Genomic DNA, 26309 nt, shown 5'->3' with positions numbered 1-26309 from the left:
TGAAAAGGGCTCCATCCTCCCTCTCTGCCCCACCCTAATGGGGAGGAGGGAGGGAGGAAGAGCAGTCTGTCCATCTAACATGGGGCAAGGCTTATATTTAGGATTGCCAGCCCCCAGATAGTGGCTGGAGATCTCCTGGGATTACAACTGATCACCACACTGCAGAGATCAGTTCTCCTGGAGAAAATGGCTGATGTGGAAGGTGGACTCTATGGCATTATATACCCCATTGTAGTCCCTCCTCTCCCCAAACCCTGCCCTCTTCAGTCTCCACCTCCCAAATCTCCAGGTATTTCCCAAGTCAGAACTTGCAACCCTACTTATATAGTGATTTATTATAACCTGCAATTTGTTAATTTAAACATTTCTCTCTCTTCTCTCTCTTCCCATTGGGGTTCAAAGTGCCTTACAAAGAAGCCCAAATGTAAGTTACAGAAACAAAAATCTCCTGGGCTGGCCCAGGAACCACTGGGCCAGTTTATGCAGCACCGGAGGCCGTAAGCAATAGGCTAAGGGCCAAGACACCTTTGACTGCTGCCCTTCAGCTCCCACCCAAAAACTCCAGCCTTTGGCCATGCCCAACCTTGCTCAGGAAGAGAAACAAAATTTCGGCTTAGTTTTTGTGCGGCTGTTCCCAAGATTCCTTTTTCCTGCTCTAATCAAGGCAAAGATGCTATCATTTTCAGTTCCAAAAATCAGACAAACCCTAATTAGAGGGGTTAGTACTCCAAAAAGCGACAAAGAATCCATACTTATTTATAAATGCGACCACTTCTATTTTTGCTCTGCTCTGCTCACCAAAGACGTGATTTCTCCTTTTATTAATGTTCTCGTAAAGAGCTCTGACAACCAAGATTTAACCTCAGGATTCAGGAACTTTAGCGTCTTTCCAAAGTTCCACAAACTGTGCAACTTACATAAAGTTTGGTTTTAATATGTTCCTTTTTCTGAACTAATGCGTAGATTGTCTTCTGTCAATATCTGTGTTCTTTAAGGGACCTTTCCAAAGGCTCTGACTCATTTCTCTGTGATTTGGAAAGAGTGCAGAGAAAGTCAGCGGCTGTTTAGAGGTATGTTGAGCAAGACGTGCACATGAAGCGTTGGCAGGAATTAGTTCCTTGTTAATCACTTTTTCAGAAGTTAGAGAAAAGTCACCAGCAGCTGACCCTACCATGATAGAGTCTTATAATAGCCACAAAGTGCTCTAGAAATTTTTAGAAACACAGTTTCATAATTTTGCTCAATGAAAATCACAGATTGGCTATTGGGGGGTGATTTGTGGAGTTCAGACATGCCCAACATTAAAGAAAGTTGGGCATAAAAGTTTAAAAGAACATTTACACAACAAACTTGTTTCATAGCTGGGTTGCCAACCTACAGGTAGTAATTGGAGATCTCCTGCTATTACAACTGGTCTCCAGCCAATAGAGATCAATTCCCCTGGAGAAAATGGCCGCTGCCAAACTTCTTTCTATGAGGCTGCAGTAAAACGTCGGTATCCTGATCCCGACCCAAAAGCGCAATCAATATAAAATCTGCACAGAGTGAGCCAACTGCAGCAGCAGTTTTACCTGTATTGCAAAATACTACAAAATAGCATCTCTGTCTCCAGCCTCTGCTCTGGCAATTGCTTTTGAGCACCTCCTGCATTTGCGTTCCTTATTGCCGCTGCCCGAGTGGATTGAGCCTTTGCATCTTTTACTCTCTTGCAATGGCTTTTCTTCTTGCGGTTTCATGTTCTGCTCTATGTTTTACATGATCAATATTACGGATTAAGTTTCCTCGTATTGTACTGTTTTTTAGATGTTTTAATTTGTTGACATCCTCAGAAATTTTGTTTGGAGGCAGAATAAAAATACATAAAATAAACACATGGCCAGCATGAGCTCCCGGAAATTTTCAGTAACATTCATTCATTCATTCCCTCCCTCCCTCCCTCACTCACTCAGTGCTCCTCCCTCACCTGCTCTCTTTCCCGGCCAAGGCCGGGCTCAGAGTGGCTAATAATCATTCATCCAACATCTATTACATAAAAATTCAATACAACACCGCATAATTAAAATTCAGTGAAATTTAACAGTAAAACCAATGAAACCCATTGAATCAATTGGCGTGCATTAACAGCACACTGGGTCACAGTGAGCCAGGGGTAAGATTGTCAACCTCCAGGTACTAGCTGGAGATCTCCTGCTATTACAACTGATCTCCAGCCGATAGAGACCAGTTCACCTGGAGAAAATGGCCGCTTTGGCCTCTATGGCATTGAAGTCCCTCCGCTCCCCAAACCTCGCCCTCCTCAGGCTCTCCCTCAAAAACCTCCCACCGGTGTCGAAGAAGGACCTGGCAACCCTACCAGGGGGAAAAGCAATCCGGACCCCACCAAGAATCAGTAAGATGGAACAAGAAATAGAAAAGGGGGCAGGGAGGCCAGCTATGATATACACTGTTGCTGTCCTCATCTGTTGGCCTGGAGGAACATCTCTGTCTTACAGGTAGGGTTGCCAGGTCCCTCTTTGCCACCTGTGGGAGGTTTTTGGGGTGGAGCCTGAGGAGGGTGGGGTTTGGGGAGGGGAGGGACTTCCATGCCATAGAGACCAATTGGCAAAGCGGCTTTTTTTCTCCAGGGGAACTGATCTCTATTGGCTGGAGATCAGTTGTAATAGTGGGAGATCTCCAGCTACTTCTTGGAGGTTGTAGAAAAACAACAGCACTATAACTAATATGTGACCCACTATTATGAAACGCTTATCATCAGGTACAGTATACAACAATGCTTATAAATTTATTTTCAATTATAAGAATAAAACAACATAAGAACATAAGAAAAGCCCTGCTAGATCAGACCAAGGCCCATCAAGTGCAGCAGTCTGTTCACACAGTGGCCAACTCCTCTGATCCTGGAACCTGTACTTCCTAACTAGCTAGCTAACAAAAGCGGCAAATATAAATGACCACAATTGCATACACTGTCCTAAAGGGTCATAATATTACAATAAACTATACAATGTTACATGAATATGATTACATATATGATCCCAAGGAGAAAAAAAGTGTAACAAATGAATATGAGTCTTTGTTTAACTGGGTCGACAACACAAAAGGAGATAACCTTCAAAATATTTCAGATAGTAAGTCCTGGATATATAAATCACTTCAGTGTGTTGCCGATGAGGGCAGCATCATGCTCCGTACTGCTGATCCGTCTGAAACTTTGAAGAGGCACGCTGTGCTAAAGTTTAAAGTGAAGGATGGCTTTTCTACTCGGAGGCTGGCAACCCTACTAACAGACCCCGTGGAACTGTGTTGGGTTCTGCAGGGCCTACTAGAGAGAGAGTTCCACCTGGCTGACCTCAGGGCTGAAAAGGCCCTGGCCCTAGTTGAGAACAGCTGGACACTCTTCAGGCCGGGGACCACCAGTAATTTATTATTCGTGGAGCGAAGTGCTGTCTTGGAGGCGTACCAGGAGAGATGGTGCTTACCTGGTCATGTTCAGCACCAGCATCTTTGAGACCGTGTACGGAGACAGTAGAAGCACTTAGAAGCTCTTTTTTTCCCCTCATACGGCAGCTTCAAGCATAGGATTGCACTGCTACTTCTACAACATCCACCCTCTGTAGCCGGTCTAGGACTTGTCTTTCTCCTAGATTCTATGATATAACGCAGAACCCTCCTTACGGATCCTTGCATGTGGAAGTGGCAGCAGAACAAACACCCACCTCCCTGCCATTTTTTGGCTGCCGAAAGTAGGACGGAAGGGGGGAGGAACTAAAGTCCACCCCGGATGTGAAACGTTTAGGACCCCCCACCCCGCCCCGACTCGCATTTCACATGTCGTGTAACGACACCCTTGGTAGTCTGGAGATCAGTTGTAATAGCGGGAGAATGGCAGGTTCCAATAGCACTCTATATGCATGTTTTGGCAACAGGCTCAACACTCAGACTATGTACATCTGCATGCAGCAATGGTTTTGGATAATTCCATGGTGTTTGCGACGACCCCCTTGACTTCGGTTCCAATTCAAACTGTGCTGCTGGTGAAATGGTTGCAAGTAGGGTTGCCAGCTCTAGGTTGGGAAATACCTGGAGATTTTTGGGGCGGAGTCTGAGGAGGGCGTGGTTTGGGGAGTGGAGAGACTTCAAGGCCATAGAGTCCAATGGCCAAAGCGGCCATTTTCTCCAGGTGAATTGATCTCTATCGGTTGGAGATCAGTTGTAACAGCAGGAGACCTCCAGCTAGGACCTGGAGGTTGGCAGCCCTTGTTGCGAGAGCAGGCATAGGCTGAGATTTCACCTGCTACCCAAAAACATTCCTGGAGCCCCTGAGTGGATGGAACAGTGGGCTTGCTAGCCCACTGTCTCTCCTTAGATCCCAAACTCAAAAGAAACCAACCTGATGCTACCGTGCTGTGAGGACAAGCGTTGCTTAAACCGACCCTCTGCGGCAACAGCAGACCAGGCTCAGTTTCATTCTGTTCTTGGTCTTGTTCTTCTCCCCATCCCCTTCGCTTCCCGCATCAGCTTCCCTATTCTTCTTCCTTCCCTACTCATTTCATCCTCAATGCCTAGGGTTGCCAACCTCCAGGTACTAGCTGGAGATCTCCTGCTATTACAACTGATCTCCAGCTGATAGAGATCACCTGGAGAAAATGGCCGCTTTGGCAACTGGACTCTATGGCATTGAAGTCCCTCCCCTCCCCAAACCCGCCCTCGTCAAACTCTGCCCGAAAAAACTCCCACCAGTGGTGAAGAGAGACCTGGCAAGTGGCAACTCTATCAATGCCCTGTTAGGCTAAAAGCCTGCCTGAGGAAGGGGACCTCTGAATCTATCAAACACAGTTTTGGGCTACCAGGTGTTTTAAAAGATGAGAACACCACTTGGGTTGGGTGTGTGTATGTGTGTGTGTGGAAAGCAGCAAAGTCAAATTAATGTGTTATATGCTGAAAATTTTAATAGGATAGTGGTGAGACCTGGTAAACGTTAGGCAAAGGCACTGCGGAAATGAGGCACAAACATAACGTAGGGCCATTGTTTCCCTATCAAATGGGGAAGGTACTTGAGTGAAAGAGAGAGAGAGAGAGAGAGAGAGAGAGAGAGAGAAACTTAAGACATTATTTCTCAAGGTTAATCGGTGGGTTCATTGGGCCACTTCAAGTCCTTGTAAAAAGCACCTTTACAGCTTCTGATCTGATAATAACGCTCAAGTTGCAGCCCTGGTACACTTGATCTCCAGCCGACAAACCCCTGAGTCGTTCGAGGGACAGGAGGGGATGGCTCTATCTGAAATTGAGAAATACATATGATATTTCATTGCTTTTTGGGTTACATTTCTCAGTCTTTTCTCCTGAAGCACTCTTAAGCTACATCCATTATTATTATTCTCAAAAATATTTATGTACTGCGCCATTCCGATTCAAATCGCTTGAGAGCTCCAGACAAGCATCAAACGCAATAATAAAACCAAGAAACAGATTAATATTAAGATTACAGTAAACCATTAAGCAGTATGAAACCCAAGTTCATTCAGCCTAAAAAAGTCCTTCATAATTAAGAATTATGATTTAAGAATTATGATTTAAAATAGCAGCGGCATCACACCGAAGGATAAAAACGCAAAGAAAGGAGTCAGCACCAGAGTAAGGCACATGTCAAAACTAGAATGGCTGGCACCAGAACACAGGGCTGGCCAGACCACTAAGCAAACCTAAGTGACCGCCTAGGGTTTCAGATTTTCAGGGGCAACGAAAAGATGAGAGGAGCCTCCCATTCCTCTTCCCTTAGGGGATGAGCTGTGGCTCAGTGGTAGAGCATCTGGTATGTAGAAGTTCCCAGGTTCAATGCCTTGTAGGGTTGCCAGGTCCCCCTTTGCAACTGGCGGGAGATTTCTGGCGTGGACCCTGAGGAGGGCGGGGTTTAGGGAGGGGAGGGACTTCAATGCCATAGAGACCAATTGCCAAAGTGGCCATTTTCTCTAGCTGAACTGATCTCTTATCAGCTGGAGATCAGTTGTAACAGCTGGAGATCTCCAGCTAGTACCTGGAGGTTCCACAAGAAAAGAAGGCTCAGTGCTGTAAGGATAATTGGAGCAACCCAAAACAGCACTATAACACTATAAAGCAAATAAGTGAATTTTATAAAGTGCAAAGTGAATAAATATATACAGCATATACAAAGGGAGTACAACCAGATACAAAATTTACAATAACAATCCAATAAATATGACTTATCAAGAGGATGCCAAGGATCCTGATTCAACAGGTAAGTTCAAGTAATCAACCAATTAAGGTATCATTTGATATTAGAATTTTTTGAATCATTCAAATTCTTTTTAGGTTGCAGTTATTGGAACAAAGCCACAGGAAAAAGATGTCAGACGTGTTGTCTAGATCGGGACCACGTTTCGCATATGGCTTCTTCGGTGACCTGTATCTGTGTATCAAAAATGCATGTATTCAACTAATAAATCAACATTTATAATAGACATTAAAACATTATTTAATCAATAATAAAAAGACTATGCAAGCATAAATATTCTTACCAATAATAGATATAAGTATAAGTGCCTTAGTAGGTGTTGTCTCATAGGGACCGCAAAGATTTGTATCCAGGTCTCCAAAAGGACAGAATAGTCAAGGAAAGATAAGGATGGTATTTAAAAGTAAAAAGGATTTGGCTCTTAAATGATCGCAGCTGTAGCAGACAGGCTCAGAAAAAACTCAGAAAAAAAGGGTTCTTAAAGTGATGCTATCCTAAAAAACAGGAATAATCTAATTCATTGTTTAGACCATTGGGAGACAATGTTCCCATAAGGAAAATAAGTTTAGTCTCCATTTGGTGCAATATTTTTTGGATATTTTGCGAGTCATAGGGTCGACCACGGAATTGCCATAAAACACAAAAGGAGAAATCCCTATCTCCATGTCCTTTTTCCAAAAAATGGGCAGTGAGCGGGGCTTCTAAATTTCTGGAGCGAATTCTAGAAGAATGTTCAGAGATCCTGATCCTCACGGGACGTATGGTGCTGCCAATGTATTTTAAACCACATTTACATTCCACGCAATAAACAACATTTTTTGAAGCACAATTAAAGAAATTTTTTAGAAAAAAACGGAAACCAGTGGTAGCAGATGTGAGCTCTTTAACTGTAAGGCATAAATTACACACTGAGCACGTACCACAACGATGATGTCCTATTGCTGGCGGCAAAAGTAAAGAAGTGGAAAAAGAAGGCTGGGGAGAAATGTCAGTGTGAACCAGGAAGTCACGCATGGATCGTGGGCGGCGTAATCCGCATAGAGGTGGATTTTTACAGCCAGGTAAGGTTTCTACTAGGTGCCAATGTCTTTTGATTATGTTATTGATCAGATGAGCCTTGGAGCTATGTTGTAAGGACCAAGTAATGTTAGTAGAAGATGTAGGTGGTTTTGATCAGCCAAAACCAGAGCAGATCTGAAAGACAGACAGGAACTTTTAAGATCAAAACCACCTGCATCTTCTACTAACATTACTTGGTCCTTACAACATAGCTCCAAGGCTCATCTGATCAATAACATAATCAAAAGACATTGGCACCTAGTAGAAACCTTACCTGGCTGTAAAAACCCACCTCTATGCGGATTACGCCGCCCACGATCCATGCGTGACTTCCTGGTTCACACTGACATTTCTCCCCAGCCTTCTTTTTCCACTTCTTTACTTTTGCCGCCAGCAATAGGACATCATCGTTGTGGTACGTGCTCAGTGTGTAATTTATGCCTTACAGTTAAAGAGCTCACATCTGCTACCACTGGTTTCCGTTTTTTTCTAAAAAATTTCTTTAATTGTGCTTCAAAAAATGTTGTTTATTGCGTGGAATGTAAATGTGGTTTAAAATACATTGGCAGCACCATACGTCCCGTGAGGATCAGGATCTCTGAACATTCTTCTAGAATTCGCTCCAGAAATTTAGAAGCCCCGCTCACTGCCCATTTTTTGGAAAAAGGACATGGAGATAGGGATTTCTCCTTTTGTGTTTTATGGCAATTCCGTGGTCGACCCTATGACTCGCAAAATATCCAAAAAATATTGCACCAAATGGAGACTAAACTTATTTTCCTTATGGGAACATTGTCTCCCAATGGTCTAAACAATGAATTAGATTATTCCTGTTTTTTAGGATAGCATCACTTTAAGAACCCTTTTTTTCTGAGTTTTTTCTGAGCCTGTCTGCTACAGCTGCGATCATTTAAGAGCCAAATCCTTTTTACTTTTAAATACCATCCTTATCTTTCCTTGACTATTCTGTCCTTTTGGAGACCTGGATACAAATCTTTGCGGTCCCTATGAGACAACACCTACTAAGGCACTTATACTTATATCTATTATTGGTAAGAATATTTATGCTTGCATAGTCTTTTTATTATTGATTAAATAATGTTTTAATGTCTATTATAAATGTTGATTTATTAGTTGAATACATGCATTTTTGATACACAGATACAGGTCACCGAAGAAGCCATATGCGAAACGTGGTCCCGATCTAGACAACACGTCTGACATCTTTTTCCTGTGGCTTTGTTCCAATAACTGCAACCTAAAAAGAATTTGAATGATTCAAAAAATTCTAATATCAAATGATACCTTAATTGGTTGATTACTTGAACTTACCTGTTGAATCAGGATCCTTGGCATCCTCTTGATAAGTCATATTTATTGGATTGTTATTGTAAATTTTGTATCTGGTTGTACTCCCTTTGTATATGCTGTATATATTTATTCACTTTGCACTTTATAAAATTCACTTATTTGCTTTATAGTGTTATAGTGCTGTTTTGGGTTGCTCCAAGTACCTGGAGGTTGGCAACCCTAATCCCTCGTGTCTCCAGTTAAAGAGATCAGGTAGTAGGAGATGTGGAAGACCTGTACCTAAGACACTGGAGAGTCGCTGCCAGTCTGAGTAGACATACTTATCTTGATTGACCAAAAGGTCTGATTCAGTATAAGGCAGGTTCATGTGTTCATAGGGTTGCCAGGTTGCTTGGATTAGCTCAAGATAAACAGGAGGGGGAGGGGTCATGATAACAGTCCAACGTAGAAAAGAAAAAAATACCCCAAATGTTGAAATTATGAAATATTATTATATAATGTTTACAAAATCAAATCTGTGTGTAAAGTAATGCAAATCACATATGTTGTTTAGGCATTACAATATTATCATGAACACATGAACACATGAAGCTGCCTTCTACTGAATCAGACCCTTTGTCCATCAAAGTCAGTATTGTCTACACAGACCTGCAGCAGCTCTCCAGGGTCTCAGGGCAGAGGTCTTTCACATCACCTGCTTGCCTAGTCCCTTTAACTGGAGATGCTGGGGATCGAACCTGGGACCATCTGCATTCCAAGCAGATGCTTTACCACTGAGCCATGGCCTTAAAGCTGCAATCTTAAAAACACTTCCATGGGAAGAAGAAGAAGAGTTGGTTTTTATATGCCGACTTTCTCTACCTTTTTAAGGAGAATCAAACCGGTTTACAATCTCCTTCACTTCCTCTCCCCACAACAGACACCTTGTGAGGTAGGTGGGGCGGAGAGATCTGTGACTGGCCCAAGGTCTCACAGCTGGCTTCATGTGGAGGTTCACCAGATTAGAGTCCACTGCTCATGTGGAGGAGTGGGGAGACAAACCTGGTTCTCCAGATTAGAGTCCGTTGCTCATAACCATTACACCATGCTGGAGTAATCCCAACCGAATAAAACAGCACTTACTTCTGAGTAGACCTGTTTAGGATTGCTAAAGTACCTTAACAATAAGCAAATCATTAGTACATAGGGCTGCCAGATCCCTCTTCGCCACCGGCAGGAGATTTTTTGGGGCGGAGCCTGAGGAGGGTGGGGTTTGGGGAGGGGAGGGACTTCAATCCCATAGAGTCCAATTGCCAAAGCGGCCATTTTCTCCAGGTGAACTGATGTCTATTGGCTGGAAATCAGTTGTAATAGCAGGAGATCTCCTGCTACTACCTGGCAGTTTGTAACCCTGTTATCACACTGACTATTTATATTCAAAAGATACGGTTTTGTATGAAGACAGCAGTGCTGCTGCTCTTTCAAGGCCTCAATAAATGTTCCTAACGTGACTGTGGTTTCTGACAACAATGGGGTTTAATTGTAAAAAGTGCTGAATTAATTGGAGTGTTTCATTTCGAGGCCACTTTCACAAGAGAGACTTGAATCAATACTTCAATTTCCCTTGACTGCATAATGCATACGCTACCATTTTTAAAATGAATTTGCACTCCTCGAAATGCCAAGCCTCCATCTTCTACTGCAAGGAAGAGGATGCACGTACAGGAACTGTTAGGGTTGCCAACCTTCAGGTACTAGCTTGAGATCTCCAGCTATTACAACTGATCTCCAGCCAAAGGAGACCAATTCACCTGAAGAAAATGGCCGCTTTGGCAATTGGACCCTATGGCATTGAAGTCCCTCCCCTCCCCAAGCGCTGCCCTCCTCAGGCTCCGCCCCAAAAACCTCCTGCCGATGGCGAAGAGGGACCTGGCAAGCCTAGGAACTGTGCATCTACCAAATCTGAATTGAGAGTGGATGTTCCATGTGTCCCCCGCTGCCTCCAGCATAATCCCAAGTTCAAAAAGCCCCCGTGTGAGAAGCAAAGAGATCTCTGTGCTGCCGTTTGTGAGGATTCTACTCTTGGAATCTTTGCTGAGAGTCTCAAATTTGCTTATAAGTACAGTGAGGGGAAAAAGTATTTGATCCCCTGCTAAATTTGCCCGTTTGCCCTCTGACGAAGAAATGACCAGTCCATAATTTTAATGGTAGGTCTATTGTAGCTGTGAGAGACAGAATAACAACAGGAAAACCCCCAGAAACCCAGAAGACAAAAGTCAGAGATTGATGTGCATTATAATGAGTGAAATAAGTATTTGATCCCTTTGCAAAAGATGACTTAGTACTTGGTGGCAAAACCCTTGTTGGCAATTACAGAGGTCAGACGTTTCTTGTAGGTGGCCACCAGGTTTGCACACATCTCAGGAGGTATTTTGTCCCACTCCTCTTTGCAGATCCTCTTCAAGTCAGTAAGATTTCGAGGCTGTTGTGCAGCTACTCAAACCTTCAGCTCCCTCCACAGATTTTCAATGGGATTAAGGTCTGGAGACTAGATCACTCCAGGACCTTAATGTGCTTCTTCTTGAGCCTCTCCTTTGTTGCCTTGGCCATATGTTTTGGGTCATTGTCATGCTGGAATACCCATCCTTGACCCATTTTCAATGCCCTGGCTGAGGGAAGGAGGTGCTCACCCAAGATTTGATGATACATGGTCCCATCCATCGTCCCTTCGATGCGGTGAAGGTGTCCTGTCCCCTTAGCAGAAAAACACCCCCAAAGCATAATATGTCCCCCTCCATGTTTGACGGAGGGGATGGTGTTCTTGGGGTCGTAGGCAGCATTCCTCCTCCTCCAAACACGGCGAGTTGAGTTGATGCCAAAGAGCTCGATTTTGGTCTCATCTGACCACAACACTTTCACCCAGTTCTCCTCTGGGTCATTCAGATGATGTGCATTGGCAAACTGCAGATGGGCCTGTACATGTGCTGTCTTGAGCAAGGGGACCTTGCGGGCTCTGCAAGATCTCAGTCCTTCACGGCGTAGTGTGTTACCAACTGTTTTCATGGTGACTATGGTCCCAGCTGCCCTGAGATAATTGACAAGTTCCCCCCGTGTAGTTCTGGGCTGCTTCATCACCGTTCTCATGATCATTGCAACTCCACGAGATGAGATCTTGCATGGAGCCCCAGACCGAAGAAGGTTGACAGTTAGGGTTAGGGTTAGGGTTGTCACCTTCTCACCAAGCTGCTTGGCAATAGTCTTGTAGCCCAGTCCAGCCTTGTGCAGGTCTACAATCTTGTCCCTGACATCCTTGGACAGCTCTTTGGTCTTGGTCATGGTGGCTAGTTTGGAATCTGATGGATTGATTGCTTCTGTCGACAGCAGAACCCTAACCCTAACCCTACCCCTAACCTGGCTGGTTGATAGGGGATCAAATACTTATTTCACTCATTATAATGCACATCAATCTCTGACTTTTGTCTTCTGGGTTTCTGGGGGTTTTCCTGTTGTTATTCTGTCTCTCACAGCTACAATAAACCTACCATTAAAATTATGGACTGGTCATTTCTTCATCAGAGGGCAAACGGGCAAATTTAGCAGGGGATCAAATACTTTTTTCCCTCACTGTAAGTCCCATGAAGGACTGCAGATGTTTTTGGAGAGGATAAGCATAGAGGGTAAAGGTTTCTTTTGTCAGAGTGTTACGTTGAAAGAGGATCCCAAATCTAGAGATCTGGAAGTACAACTATACAATGCTGCTGCTTTTCTCGTATCTTCCTGAATTGAACCATAGAACCACAAGAGTTGGAAGGGGCCATACAGGCCATCTAGTCCAACCCCCTGTAAAGTTCAGGATAAGCCTAAAGCATCCTTGACAAGTGTTCGACCAGCCACTGCTTGAAGACTGCCAGTGAGGGGGGAGCTCACCACCTCCCTGGGCAGTCAATTCCACTACTTTCACTATAAAAATCCCCCCCTCATATCCAGCCGGTACCTTTCCGCCCATAATTTAAGCCCACTATTGCAAGTCCTATCCTCTGCTGCCAACAGGAACAGCTCCCTGCCCTCCTCTAAGTGACAGCCTTTTAAATACTTAAAGAGAGCAATCATGTCCCCCCTCAACCTCCTCTTCTCCAGGCTGAACATTCCCAAGTCCCTCAGCCTTTCCTCGCAGGGCTTGGTCTCCACTGAAGGCCCCGATCATCCTCGTTGGTCTCCTCTGCATCAGATCTGCTGGGGCAAGACCCGCTAACCCAACGGTGGTTGGGGAATGTGGGGGATTCACCTCTCTGCAGTAGTTTTCTGTAGATGTGGCAGGTGCTACCCATCAAGTAGAAATCTGACTGTCACTGTGATCGGAACAGGAGTTTATATATATAGCACAACAATTGAACATAACACTGAAAAGAAAGGCATAATAAGCTAACCGGAAAAGTATTTCCCCCCAGGTAATCAATTCTCTTGCCAAATCTTCAGAACAGGTTACAGTTATATGACATTAGGAAGACAATATGGTTTACTATGGAGTGGTCCGTATGGGTTGGATCCAAACTATAGTTTTGTGAAGGTGCAAGAATTTCCACCTGTGGAACACAATTTTCCCACTGTTCCTCTGCTGCAGCAGCCAAAAATGCTCCCCAAAATCCTATTCCTGGGAGAGAGGGATTGGGAGTACTCTGGGCTATTGAACACATGAAGCTGCCTTATACTTAATCAGACCCTTGGTCCATCAAGTCAGTATCGTCTACTCAGACTGGCAGCGGCTCTCCAGGGTCTCAGGCAGAAATCTTTCCCTTTACCTACTTGCCTAGTCCCTTTAACTGGAGATGCCGGGGATTGAACCTGGGACCTTCTGCATGCCAAGCAGATGCTCTACCACTGAGCCACAGTCCCTTCCCGATGAATTCCTTTGTAATTCATATTCTTCTCTTCCTTACCTCCATAGATGAGGCCATGGCTCAGTGGCAGAACATCTGCTTTGCATGCAGAAGGTCCTAGGTTTGATCCCTGGCAAAGGAAGGGGAGGCTGGAAAACCACAGTCTGCAGGTAGAAGTTCTTGCTCCTATGGAAATGTTAGCCTGGAACCAAGCCAGTGAATCAGTTCCTATACTGACATGTAAACACCAAGGTCAGAATTTTTCTATTAAAAATAGGTGATTTGTATTTGGGGAAAAGAGGAAGAGTCCAGTAGCACCTTAAAGACTAACAAAATTTCTGACAGGGTATGAGCTTTCATGAGCCACAGCTCACTTCTTCAGATACACTATTGGGGAACACATGAAGCTGATGTCTACTGAGTCAGATCACTGCTGTATCAAAGTCAATATTTTCTACCCTAACTAGCAGCGGTTCTGCAGGGTCTCTCTCAGATAGAGGTCCTTCCCCATCACCTGCTACCTGATCATTTTAACTGGAAATGCCAGGGATCGAACCTCGGACCTTCTGCACGCAAAGCAGATGATCTGCCACTGAGCCATGGCCTCATCTATGGAGGTAAGGAAGAGAAGAATTCGAAGAACAAACAGAAACAAGTGACCAACTTGGTTTTTGCACAAGGGATCATTAATTCCTTTGAAAGTCTAGTTAATGTAAATAAAGGTGGTTGACGAAGTTAGCTAGCAAAAAAAATAAAAATAAAATAATAATAATAATAAAAGCCCCAAAGTCTGAAGCTCCTTCTTCACCTTGACTTCTGTGCTTATTTTGGCTAAGCTCTCTCCGCAAAGCATACTGAAAGTGCTCTCTGGTGTATCGCTTTAACATCTGGGGGCTTATTCAGTGGAGAAATACGCAGTGAGAAAGCAACATTTCTAGTTTGTTCTGCTGCCAGAGCCCTTTTGCTTTGTTCCCCGGCCAAGACTGGAAAATGTTTGTGATATCTAGGCGGAGGACGTCTTTTGAAATGAGCTCCTCTTCTTTCTTTCTTTCTCTTCCCCCTCCACCCTTGGTGGTACATGCCACCCACTGAGCTGAACAATGGACAAAAACGATGTTCTTCGGATGCCAGGCCGAACGACACAAAGGCGTCACGGATTCCTTTGCCTAACTCTTCCAGAGGAAGGGGACACATAACCTTTCATTCCCATGGGAGCAAACATAAGGGTGTAATCTCAAACCTCAGGTGCTGAAATGCATCAACATGGTTCTCTGCACCGTTCCAAAACTAACTCTCTTTTTTTTGGTCTTGATGGGCAAGCCGTGAGTCAAGGGCAGCAGGCGTCCATCCAAACCTCCATAGCTTAATGACTACCAATCCAGCTGTGATCTAAAGGAGGATTTTTGTACGTGGTGAAAGGAGGAAGGCCTGCAGACAGCAGCTTCCTGGTTATGGAGCTTCTCCAGCTGTGCATTAAAAAAAAAAACCTGGTCTTGTGGATGATGAAATCTTAAAAGACACATTTTACCAACTGCCAACTGGCATTTTTGCCCTGGAGCATGGGTGGCTGACAAGGGCTGTTCTAGTTGTTAGAGGGATATTTTGCCACACAACACACCTTCCTTTGCCAGTGACCAGGCACTGCGATAATGCAAGTGTAAAGTAGAATCGGGGGGGGGGGTTCACAATTATTTGGCATGTGCCCTTTCAGCATCGCCAGGGCTTTGTAAACAAAATCCAAAGAGGTGCAACAGTAAAGCATGGAATATTCCCCCTCATGACTTTGGAAAACAAATTTCTTTTGTCATTTTTTTTAATCGCACCTTGATTAAAATTTTGGCAGGGATCAGATAAAATTACTTCATGGGCCACAAGAGGCAGCAACTGCTGGGTGTGGCCTTTTGTTGCGACCACGTTCCTAATGTTGGCTGGTGTGACGTTTTTGTGCAAGAAGAAGAGTTGGTTTTTATATGCCGACTTTCTCTATCACTTAAGGGAGACTCAAACCGGCTTACAATCGCCTTCCCTTCCCTCCCCCACAACAGACACCCTGTGAGGTAGGTGGGGCAGAGAAAGCTCTAAGAGAGCTGTGACTAGCCCACAGCTGGCTTCATGCGTAAGAGTGGGGAAACAAATCCAGTTCACCAGATTAGCGTCCGCTGCTCATGTGGAAGAGTGGGGAATCAAACCCAGTTCTCCAGAGTTCACCGCTTTAAACCACCCCTCATAAGCACTATACCATGTTGTGGGTGGTGGGACATTCCAATATAATTACCTTTTAAGAAAGCCGGGGTGAAAGTGAGCGGGTATGGGCTGGTATGGAGTACCAGTAAGGAAGGGGCCAAAATGTTATGTTACCTCCCGTCTTCAGTTTCAGGTTCCCCGAGAGAGACAGCACCCTTCAGAAATATAAGTTAGCTTTACCCTTGTAGGAAACCAATCTGGGATAGGCTCTTGAAACATATGGTAATTCTGAATTTTGAGCTGTTTTTCCTGAAACTGCAGAAATGAGATAACTGGCCAGATAATCTGTAACCTTTGTGTCCTACAGCTAGAACATCTAAAAGATGCTTCCTGTCTCAGAAAAGCCTTTTAAAGTAGTACTACCGATTTTGGTACCATTTACTTTGACCTTTACTTAAAGACCTGCAAATCAACCAATTGGGAATCTTTACAGGGCTTACCAAAGGTTTTTTTTTTTTTTAAACACCACTACCATTTTAGACTATCTTGCTACCGCCTAACCTTAATATATTTATCCACCGGTGTCACGGGTCGGATTTGCAAGTGTTCCGGAAGCGGGATCTTCGGCTTAGGAGGCTGTTTCTTTTCATCTTTTAACAACTAAAAATAGAAGATCAACATAATAAAATAAATTGGCACTTCAGGCTGAACAGTGTATTGTGATAACATTGTAATAGCTCGTATCTATCTAGATATTTATGCCGTTCCCCAGCGCAGCAGCACCTGATGACCTTGTAGTTGGCATCTGATACGAGGCTATTTATCATACAGCTTTGGATGCCTTTGTAATTCGCCATTCATCCAGGAAATTAATTCTCATTTTAAGGCTAAGAACAATAGGGGAGGACAGATAAGTGCTCTCAATTAAAGGACTGAGAAGTTCACTCACTTAACTCCAGACTAATGTCTGAGAATAATTACCAACTAAATAGATGTGCAGCCAGAAAACTGTGTAACAGGAATTTCAAATGCAGCAGATTTCTGGTGAATCAAAGAAAGCGCTGTCCAGATTCTATCAGGGCGTAACACGCTTACCAGTAACCCGCCTATGGCAGGCAAAACTCTACCCTCCACCAAAATCTCCCACCCTCAATAGGGGTGTGCATTTGGCAAAGCCGAACCAAAAAATGGCATCTTTTAACAATAGCCGGCAAATCCTGATCTCGAAAAGTTGAAAATATAACATTGGGGGGAGGGGGATTGTTTCAGGATTGCCAGCCACAACCCCTTTTAAAGAGAAGAAAACCCACTTCAGCACATTCGCTTTCAAGTTTAACCCCCCTCCCTCCTTCTCCATTATAATCTATGGAAAATCTTTCTGGGGCTCTAGGAGGGCTGTTTTTTTTAAGGTAGAGGTACCAAATTTGCAGCATAGCATTTGAGAGTGCTGTTCTCCCAAGTATCTGGGCAAAAAGCTGCAAGCACTTTCAAGCAGCAGGTGAGGATTATATTTTTTATCTCCCTCCATGTTACTTTTGTGCTTCAAACCCCTCTCCCAATCTGTCCCCCCCCCCCATTAAAGATTCTAAGCACATTTCTGCTCCATGCATCTATCAAGGTCAGTATTGCCTGCTCTGACTGGCAGGGATTCTCTAGGGTCTCAGATAGAGGTCTTTCACATCACCTGATTCTTTTAACTGGAGGTGTCGGGGATTGAACCTGGGCCCTCCTGCATGCAAAGCAGGTGATCTACCACTGAGCCAAAGTGTACTGTGCAATCTGTTAATTTATTTAACTGTTGCTATCCTGACCATCTATTAAAACTGGTTCCTAGGGCAGGGTATAAAGGGAAAAGAGAGACAGACATTAAAACACAGTACATAACATTATGCTTGTGCATTTGTGTGTATTCATTCAGTCATTCATCCAGGTCTGAGACAGGGATTACACAGAAATCAACATTACCTCTTCAACTGGCGTAGTGAGAAACCCCCAGCGTTTTGGCCATTTCCGCGCAGCTTCAAGTTCTGATTCGAGGTGATCCTTCCTGACACAAACAGGAAAAAAATGAGGTGAGTCTAAAAAAAAATCTCCCAGATTCCTACTTTAAAAAAGATCTACTGGCACAGAGCCCTGGAAGCAACCAGAGGCTTGTGCAAGCCGGAGTGGTTTAAGGATTCTAACCTCTGAAAAGGCACCAGATTACAACCGTTAGAATGTAGAAGATGTGTGTTCCATTATATAGAAGGACACTCTAGGTAAATATATTGAAAATCTAAGCCTGAACCCAGAACTTGTCCTATGCAGAATTAAATGTGTGTAAATGAATGGCTGAAGGCATTGCACTTTGGAGGAAGGGGGTGTAACCCTAGGGTTGCTAACTCTGGGTTGGGAAATCCCTGGAGATATGGGGTGGAGTCTGGAGAGGGCAGGGTTTGGGGATGGGAGGGACCTCAGCAGAGTATAATGCCAAAAAGAAAGAGAACCTACAATCAAGGGGTGGGGCTATGGGGACAGAAGCAGGGTGGATTCTCATTGAGAATCACAGGGTGGCCACCTTTATAGACAAGAGATTTAAGAGAGGAGTACAATGTTTTTCCGTATGCAGAATGCACGGTGATACATCTGGGGTTACCATTCCCCCAACTCCTGTGGTCCACTGCTGTTCCAAGTGGCTGCAGGAGGGGAAACAAAGTCACGTCATATGTCACTTCCAGTGAAAAAGTTTGACCATAGAGCTTCCAGCGATTCCTAGAGCAACCCTATGTCACTTCCAGATTTTCACCAGAAGTGACATCATGGCATATGCGAGACCATAACCCCCCCTTGTCCCCTCCGAACCTCCCGCCTATTGCTAGGCACAGCCTAAATGCACCACAACACACACACACATACACACACCAAGGTCCTTGCAACATTTCTCCTGTCATAATGACACATTTTGCTTGCTGAAGGAATTACGAACAGGTTGATTTCATTTGCAGCATGAGTCCTTTTCAAGGACTCCGGGGGGAAAAAACACACCCTGCAGCAATTTACAACATATTTACTCTAAAGTAATTATATTAAGCCATTGTTTTGCAGTAAATGATTGTATGGATTGTAACCTTGCTCTCTTAAGTTGTTAACAGCGTGACCTGCAAACCAGTTAAGATGAAGTACTCGGAATGAAGCCGGAGACTTTAATGTACTCTGATTTTCACTGAGCTGTTGACTGCGCTGCCCAAGGAGCTTAGATTGCAGATTTAATGGTAACGTTATGAAGTAATTCTGTTATCAATGGATTGTGACGCTCTGCTTCTTTAATTCTTTGGTCTACCTGAGGAAAAACATCCCCCCCCCCGCCTTTCACACTTGAGGGAGTGCAAAGGGTACTGAAAAAATAGAGCAGAGTCATCACTTAGCCGACGTATAAACACAGTCATTTATTCTGGGGGCAACTATCCCTTTCTTTTATTATTTATTTTGTTAATGTAAGTGGTATCACAGAATGGGGATAACCTTGGGCCAGTCGCAGCCTAATCTATCTCCCAGACATGATAGAGGTCTATAAAATTATGCATTGTATGGAGAGAGTGGACAGGGAGAAGCTTTTCTCCCTCTCTCATAATACTAGAAAGTGGGGTCATCTGCTGAAGCTGGAGGGTGAGAGATTCAAAACAGATAAAAGGAAGTATTTCTTCACACAACACATAGTTAAATGGTGGAACTCCCTGCCCCGGGATGTGGGGATGGCTGCCAACTTGGAAGGCCTTAGGAAGGGAGTGGACATGTTCATGGAGGAGAGGGCTATTCATGGCTACTAGTAAAAACAGATACTAATCATGATGCATACCTTTTCATGATGCATACCTATGTATAACAGGCAGGACAATGCTGCTGCAGTTGTCTTGTTTGTGGGCTTCCTAGAGGCACCTGGTTGGCCACTGTGTGAACACACTGCTGGACTTGATGGACCTTGGTCTAATCCAGCATGACCTTTCTTATGTTCTTACAGGCAAAAATTGGAGACCCTGAACTCCTGGGATGAAGGGCAGGATAAAAAGGAAATTTTTAAAAGGGAAGGGGGAATTAGCCTAGAATTTTACCCACTTGATCATCACATTCCTAATAAAGGATTAGTTTTCCATATTTTATTTATATTTTGAGATACTAAGAGCTTCCCCCCGCCCACTTGGTTGCCAGTCCTGAAGCTTGCTGTGCTCCCGATATTTAACAGTAGCGAATGAGCAGCTCTCCCTCCTGCTGAAAGGACTGCAGTGATACCAGATGAAGGAAGAGCAATCGTCTTTGGCTGGCTGAGCTGCAGGCAAAATTAGATTTATAACCAATGTTGAATGCTACTTTTCACCCCAACGGGAACCCAAACTGGCTTACGTCATTCTCCTGTCCTCCATTTCATCCTTACAACAACCCTGTGAGGCAGGATAGGGTGAGAGTACCCGACTGGTACAAGATCACCCAGTGAATCTGCATGGTAAAGATCAAACCTCGGTCTCCCAGATCATAGTCCAATGCCACTACACCATATTCAAAGACACTGATGATGGCCACGAATCCAGCAAGAGTAGCATCTGGACCCCCATTTGTGGGAAATGCGACCTTGCTGGGATGTGGGTGATAAGAATACCCCAGTTTCGTTGCTTGCATATTTTAGGGGAAACAGGATTGAGTGACAGCTTTGAACAGTCAGGAAAAGAATAAAGCAAAAATTAGGCAATTATTGGGAGGAAACAACCTTAATGAATAACAAGAATGCTGGATGTGCAGTCGAGAACAGAGGAATTCTTAACCTCAGAGGCTATTAAAATGAAAGTTTACAGAACAGTACACACATGAACACACATGAAGCTGCCTTATACTGAATCAGACCCTTGGTCCATCCAAGTCAGTATCGTCTACTCAGACCTAGGGCTGTTGAAATTTTTTTTTTTTGGTAAAATTCAGATTCAGCAAAATTAGGCCCGTTTTTAATCGGGAAATGCCGAAGTCCAAACTCTCCCGCTTTGGGTCCGTGCAATTCGGCATGAGATCCATAGTTCAGGGAAAAATTCGGCCAAATAAAGCCATTAAAAACACAATTGCGCCTTTCCGCGGCTCCTGGGGGGCATTTTTGGGGGTAGAGGTCCAAAACTTTCAGTGTAGCTTGAGGGGATCCTTCTTGCAAGAACCCCCAAGTTTTGTAAAGATTGGGTCAGGGGGGGCTGAGATATGGGCCCCGAAAGGGGTCCCCCCTCCTTAATGTGCATCTCTGACAATGGGGGGTTGCAATTAGCAGAGCTTGCCGCCCACTCTCAAAGCTCCCAGCCCTGACAAACAGCTGAGCTGCGGGGAGCAAGAGCGGGGCAGGTGCAAAGAAGTTTGCAAACCATGCAAGGCAACACATTTGCAGCCATGCAAACCATGCAAAGCAACATGTTTGCAGCCATGCAAACCATGCAAAGCAACATGTTTGCAACCATGCAAACCATGCAAAGCAACACGTTTGCAACCATGCAAAGCAACACCTGACACCTGGGAGTTTGCAAACCATGGAAAGGGACAGAGGCAGCTAGCTATGCATAAGGAGCAGGAGGGGGTGGAATTTCCCCTTTTGCATCAGACTCAGGACCAGGAAAATGCATTCTTTAAGTCACAATTTGAAAACCAGTTTTGAGCAAGCATCAAAATAGACCTAACCGATCTTATGAATAAGGGAAAACCTGAGAACACACAACTGAAGCCCCCCCCCTCAAACCAGGGAGAGAGAGACTCAGGGGGCACCCCTCCCCCCGCAGAACAGGCGAAAGCCCCCTTTGGCTTCCCCCCACCCACAGAAACTGCTCCCTCCCCCCACACACACAGACTCTACTCCCCCCCCCCACACACACAGGAGAAAAATTATAGAGAAAAGCCCCAAAATGGGTCTTACTGTGGATGTCTTCTGTTCCATCAGGGGGCACCCCCCCCCCGCAGAACAGGCGAAAGCCCCCTTTGCCCCCCCCCCAACCCACAGAAACTGGTCCCTCCACACACACACACAGACTCTGCTTCCCCCCACACACACAAAGGAGAAAAATTATAGAGAACAGCCCCAAAATGGGTGTTACTGTGGATGTCTTCTGTTCCGTCTTCTTCACACCGGCCCCGCCCTTGCTCCCCACAGCTCAGCTGTTTGTCGGGGCTGGGAGCTTTGGGTGTGGGCGGCAAGCTCTGCTAATTGCAACCCCCCATTGTCAGAGATGCACATTAAGGGTGGGGAAGAAGACCCAGCTTGGCCACAGGAGAATGCTGCTTACTAACTGAAGGTTATGCTGCTGCGCTGAACCCCAATTTGCCGAATTGATTCACCAAACACCCCGGACTCACTGAATTCGGCTCCCCGTTTTCCCACCTTTTTTGAGTTCAGTTCCATCCGAACTAAAAACTGCTGAATCAGGGGAAATTCGGCTGTTTTTCGGTTCAGGACGAACCGAATCGACAGCCCTACTCAGACCGGCAGCTGCTCTCCAAGGTCTCAGGCTGAGGTCTTTCACATCACCTACTATGCATAAGGAGCAGGAGGGCGTGGAATTTCCCCTTTTGCATCGGACTCAGGACCAGGAAAATGCATTCTTTAAGTCACAATTTGAAAACCAGTTTTGAGCAAGCATCAAAATAGACCTAACTGATCTTATGAATAAGGGAAAACCTGAGAACACACAACTGAAGCCCCCCCCCTCAAACCAGGGACAGAGAGACTCAGGGGGCACCCCCCCCGCAGAACAGGCGAAAGCCCCCTTTGGCTTCCCCCCACCCACAGAAACTGCTCCCTCCCCCCACACACACAGACTCTACTCCCCCCCCACACACACACACAGGAGAAAAATTATAGAGAAAAGCCCGAAAATGGGTCTTACTGTGGATGTCTTCTGTTCCATCAGGGGGCACCCCCCCCGCAGAACAGGCGAAAGCCCCCTTTGGCTCCCCCCGACCCACAGAAACTGGTCCCTCCCCACACACACACAGACTCTGCTTCCCCCCCCACACACACACACAGGAGAAAAATTATAGAGAACAGCCCCAAAATGGGTGTTATTGTGGATGTCTTCTGTTCCGTCTTCTTCACACCGGCCCCGCCCTTGCTCCCCACAGCTCAGCTGTTTGTCGGGGCTGGGAGCTTTGGGTGTGGGCGGCAAGCGCTGCTAATTGCAACCCCCCATTGTCAGAGATGCACATTAAGGGTGGGGAAGAAAACCCAGCTTGGCCACAGGAGAATGCTGCTTACTAACTGAAGGTTATGCTGCTGCGCTGGACCCCAATTTGCCGAATTTATTCACCAAACACCCCGGACTCACTGAATTCGGCTCCCCATTTCCCGCCTTTTTTGAGTTCAGTTCCATCCGAACTAAAAACCGCTGAATCAGGGGAAATTCGGCTGTTTTTCGGTTCAGGACGAACCGAATCGACAGCCCTACTCAGACCGGCAGCAGCTCTCCAAGGTCTCAGGCTGAGGTCTTTCACATCACCTACTTGCCTGGTCCCTTTAACTGGAGATGCCAGCGACTCAACCTGGGACCTTCTGCCTGCCAAGCAGATGCTCTACCACTGAGCCATTATGGACAGCAAGTAACAGAACAGATGCTAGTCATCAATTACTGGCTGGGGCTCAGTGGTAGAGCATCTGCTTGGCATGCAGAAGGTCCCAGGTTCAATCCCTGGCATCTCCAGTTAAAGGGACTAGGCAAGCTGGTGATGGGAAAGACCTCTGCCTGAGACCCTGGAGAGCTGCTGCTCGTCTGAGTAGACAATACTGACTTTGCTGGACCAAGGGTTTGATTCAGTATAAGGCAGCTTCATGTGTTCATCTGGTGCCTCTGTCTCTCATGCAAGCAGCAGGAGAAGGGAATCCTAGGAACATCTCAGCTAGCTAGGGTTGCCAAGCTCCAGGTGGTGGGTGGAGATCTCCCGCTATTACAATTGATCTTCAGGTGACAGAGATCAGTCGATCCAGAGAAAATGGCAGCTTTGGAAAGTAGACTCTGTGGCATTATATCTCACTGAGTTCCCTCTCCTCCCCAAACCCCGCTCTTCTCAGACTCCACCTTCCAAATCTCCAGGTATTTCCCAATCTGGAGCTGGCAACCCTTATTTATTTATTTATTTATTTAATTTATTTATTAGTTTTATACCCCGCCCTCACTCCTCGGCTGAAGCTGAGCTCAGGGTGTCTCACAACATGCAAGCCATATAATAAAATATGGGGGAACAGTTGAAAGGAAAAACGATAATGTGCACCCTCCTTCTGGGGACCGAGCACCCCATCTTTTCCAGTGCTTCCAGATGATCTAGAATTCTTAACCATTCCAATTTTTCGAGGACTTTTCTTACCCCTTAATTAATTATTTGGCAGATTCTTAGTCCAATTGAACAGAGAGTCTGCCTGTGTGGAAAGGCAAAGATAGAAACACTTACCCATTTTTTATTCAGTTGGGATTTATATTCTTCTATAAGATCTTCTTTTATTATTCCATTGATTGCACACACTTTCCTGTATGTTTTCACGACTATCATTTAATTTATCTGCCGTCTGGTAAAGATAAGGCTGTTACCCTATCTGTGGTTTATTATTTAATGGCTGCTTTGAAGATACACTGAAAGTTATAATCAAGTTATGCCTAAATGCTCATTTGCATACAGGCGCTCACAGAATTGGAGGGGATGGATTTCATTATCAAATTGAGATGGGTAGAGGCTTGTGTGATTGTACCACATAACTTCAGGCAGTAGTACCATATTAGGGGAGAAGGGGTCTATAAGATAAGGAGATGTGGGTACTTTTTAAGGTGACTTGTGGCATCTCAAAGACTAACACATTTTATGCTGGAGTATAGATTTGCTAGCCACAAAACTCCGGTTTATTTTTTGCTGCAATTGTCTTGCAGTGCAACTTGGATTTACTCTGAAGTAATGCTGCATAGCCTTGCACACACACACACACACATAACCCTCTGGATTTATTATAATGTCCAAGTCCATTGAAAATGAGTTTAGGATTGCCAACCTCCAGATGAAACCTGGAGTTCTTATGGAATTACAACTGACCTCCAGACTACAGAGATCAATTCCCCTGGAGCAAATGGCAGCTTTGGAGGGTGGACTCTATGGTTTACCACAGTTTCTAGGAAAAGTCCCTTCCCAAATTTCCCCCCACCCTAGGCACTGTCTCCAAATCTCCAGGAATTTCCCAGTTTGGTGTTAACAATCCTAGTTAAGATGGATCTCACTGCTATAGATTGCAGTGTTTGAGGCAACTTCTGCCTGCTTGGACAAGATACTCCAATAACGGAAAAATGAAACAGCTGACTAGGAAACAGAAAGAGGGGAAACTGGGTTTGGGGCGAGGTTAGGGTTGCCAACCTCCAGGTACTGCAAAAAACATTGAGTAGTTATCAACCTGTTGAGGTGTCTAAAGAAAATTATAATAAAAGAATGTAAATAGTTAGATATAGTTGCACATGTATTAGAATTTGTTGAGCCCCATGCTGGTTGTTGTTTGCAGTTTCTATTATAGCAGCATAGGTTTTCTGTTTGTTAGGTACTAGCTCCAGGTACTAGCTGGAGATCTCCTGCCATTACAACTGATCTCCAGCCGACAGAGATCAGTTCACCTGGAGAAAACGGCCACTTTGGCAATTGGACTCCATGGCATTGAAGCTCCTCCCCTCCCCAAACCGCGCCCTCCTCAGGCTCCGCCCCAAAAGCCTCCTGTCGGGGGTGAAGAGGGACCTGGCAACCCTAGGCGGGGTAATTAAAGGAGAGTGGTTAGTTAGGAGAGGAAATAATGGTTTTACCAAATCTGGTCCCTGGCCACGAAGTTCAGTTGGTTTTTCTGTGACATCTTAGCCCCTGCTCTGGACTAACGCCCCCTGGGAGTCAGGTGGAGGAAGAGCACCTGCTGGAGCTGGACTCTGGCCGCCGCCAGGTAAGCGAGAGGTAAACCGGTGAGTAACAGCTGCTTCTGCTGTGCCGTTGCTAGGAGACAGCTGGGGAATGCTGTGGGAGGAGGCAAGGCTTTCGCCTAGGCCTGCCCTGGCATGGATGGGCCGGTTGCGTGCTTGTCCACCGGAGTGAACTCTGTGTTGGTGTGTAGCACAGCAACACCTCAGTTTCCAGGGCACACACGGCATAACAAAGCAAACTCCCTGCAATATTTCAGGGAGGAGAACAGGGCGTCTGCTTCTGTAACGCCAAGGCTTACCCGCCACTGGGGTTGCCAACCTCCAGGTACTAACTGGAGAACTCCTGCTGTTACAACTGATCTCCAGCCAATAGACATCAGTTCACCGGGAGAAAATGGCTGCTTTGGCAATTGGACTCTATGGCACTGAAGTCCCTCCCCAAACCCCACCCTCCTCAGGCTCCGCCCCAAAAACCTCCCGCCAGTGGTGAAGAGGGACCTTGCACCCATGCCTGCCACCCAACGTTTTAAAATGGCACCCCAGAGTCTCCACAAAAGGCAAAACAGGCCCAGCAATCTAGGGATGCCAGACTCCAGGTGGGGCCTGGGGATTCCCCACAATTACAGCTCAACTCCAGACTACAGAGATCAGTTTTCCTGTAGAAAACGGATGCTTTGGAGAGTGGACTCTGTGGCATTGTGCCCCACTGAGGACCCTGTCCACCCC

General features: G+C 45.3%; 1 protein-coding gene across 1 annotated transcript; it reads right to left on the bottom strand.

Moving 5' to 3' along the window:
• Nucleotides 1-5121: 5121 nt before the first annotated feature.
• Nucleotides 5122-25522, bottom strand: CIMIP1 (ciliary microtubule inner protein 1). Its single transcript, XM_056844556.1, has 4 exons — nt 25476-25522; nt 17629-17710; nt 16225-16323; nt 5122-5278 (listed from the first exon to the last, which is right to left on the bottom strand). Exons 1-4 carry the CDS (start codon nt 25520-25522, stop codon nt 5123-5125), a joined length of 384 nt encoding a protein of 127 aa, XP_056700534.1. The 3' UTR covers nt 5122.
• Nucleotides 25523-26309: the final 787 nt, after the last annotated feature.

Source organism: Euleptes europaea, chromosome 2 (genome assembly GCF_029931775.1).
Source record: "Euleptes europaea isolate rEulEur1 chromosome 2, rEulEur1.hap1, whole genome shotgun sequence".
Taxonomy (NCBI): domain Eukaryota; kingdom Metazoa; phylum Chordata; class Lepidosauria; order Squamata; family Sphaerodactylidae; genus Euleptes; species Euleptes europaea.
This window is presented reverse-complemented; position numbering and strand designations above follow the sequence as displayed.

Coding starts and splice junctions, on each gene's coding strand:
- CIMIP1 (XM_056844556.1), bottom strand. CDS start 25,522: ATGTCACAGAAAAACCAACTGAACTTCGTGGCCAGGGACCAGATTTG. Junction 16,324..17,628: donor TCACTACGCCAGTTGAAGAG/GTAATGTTGATT, acceptor TTCTATTTTTAG/TTGTTAAAAGATGAAAAGAA. Junction 5,279..16,224: donor CGGTGGATAAATATATTAAG/GTTAGGCGGTAG, acceptor TCTCAATTTCAG/ATAGAGCCATCCCCTCCTGT.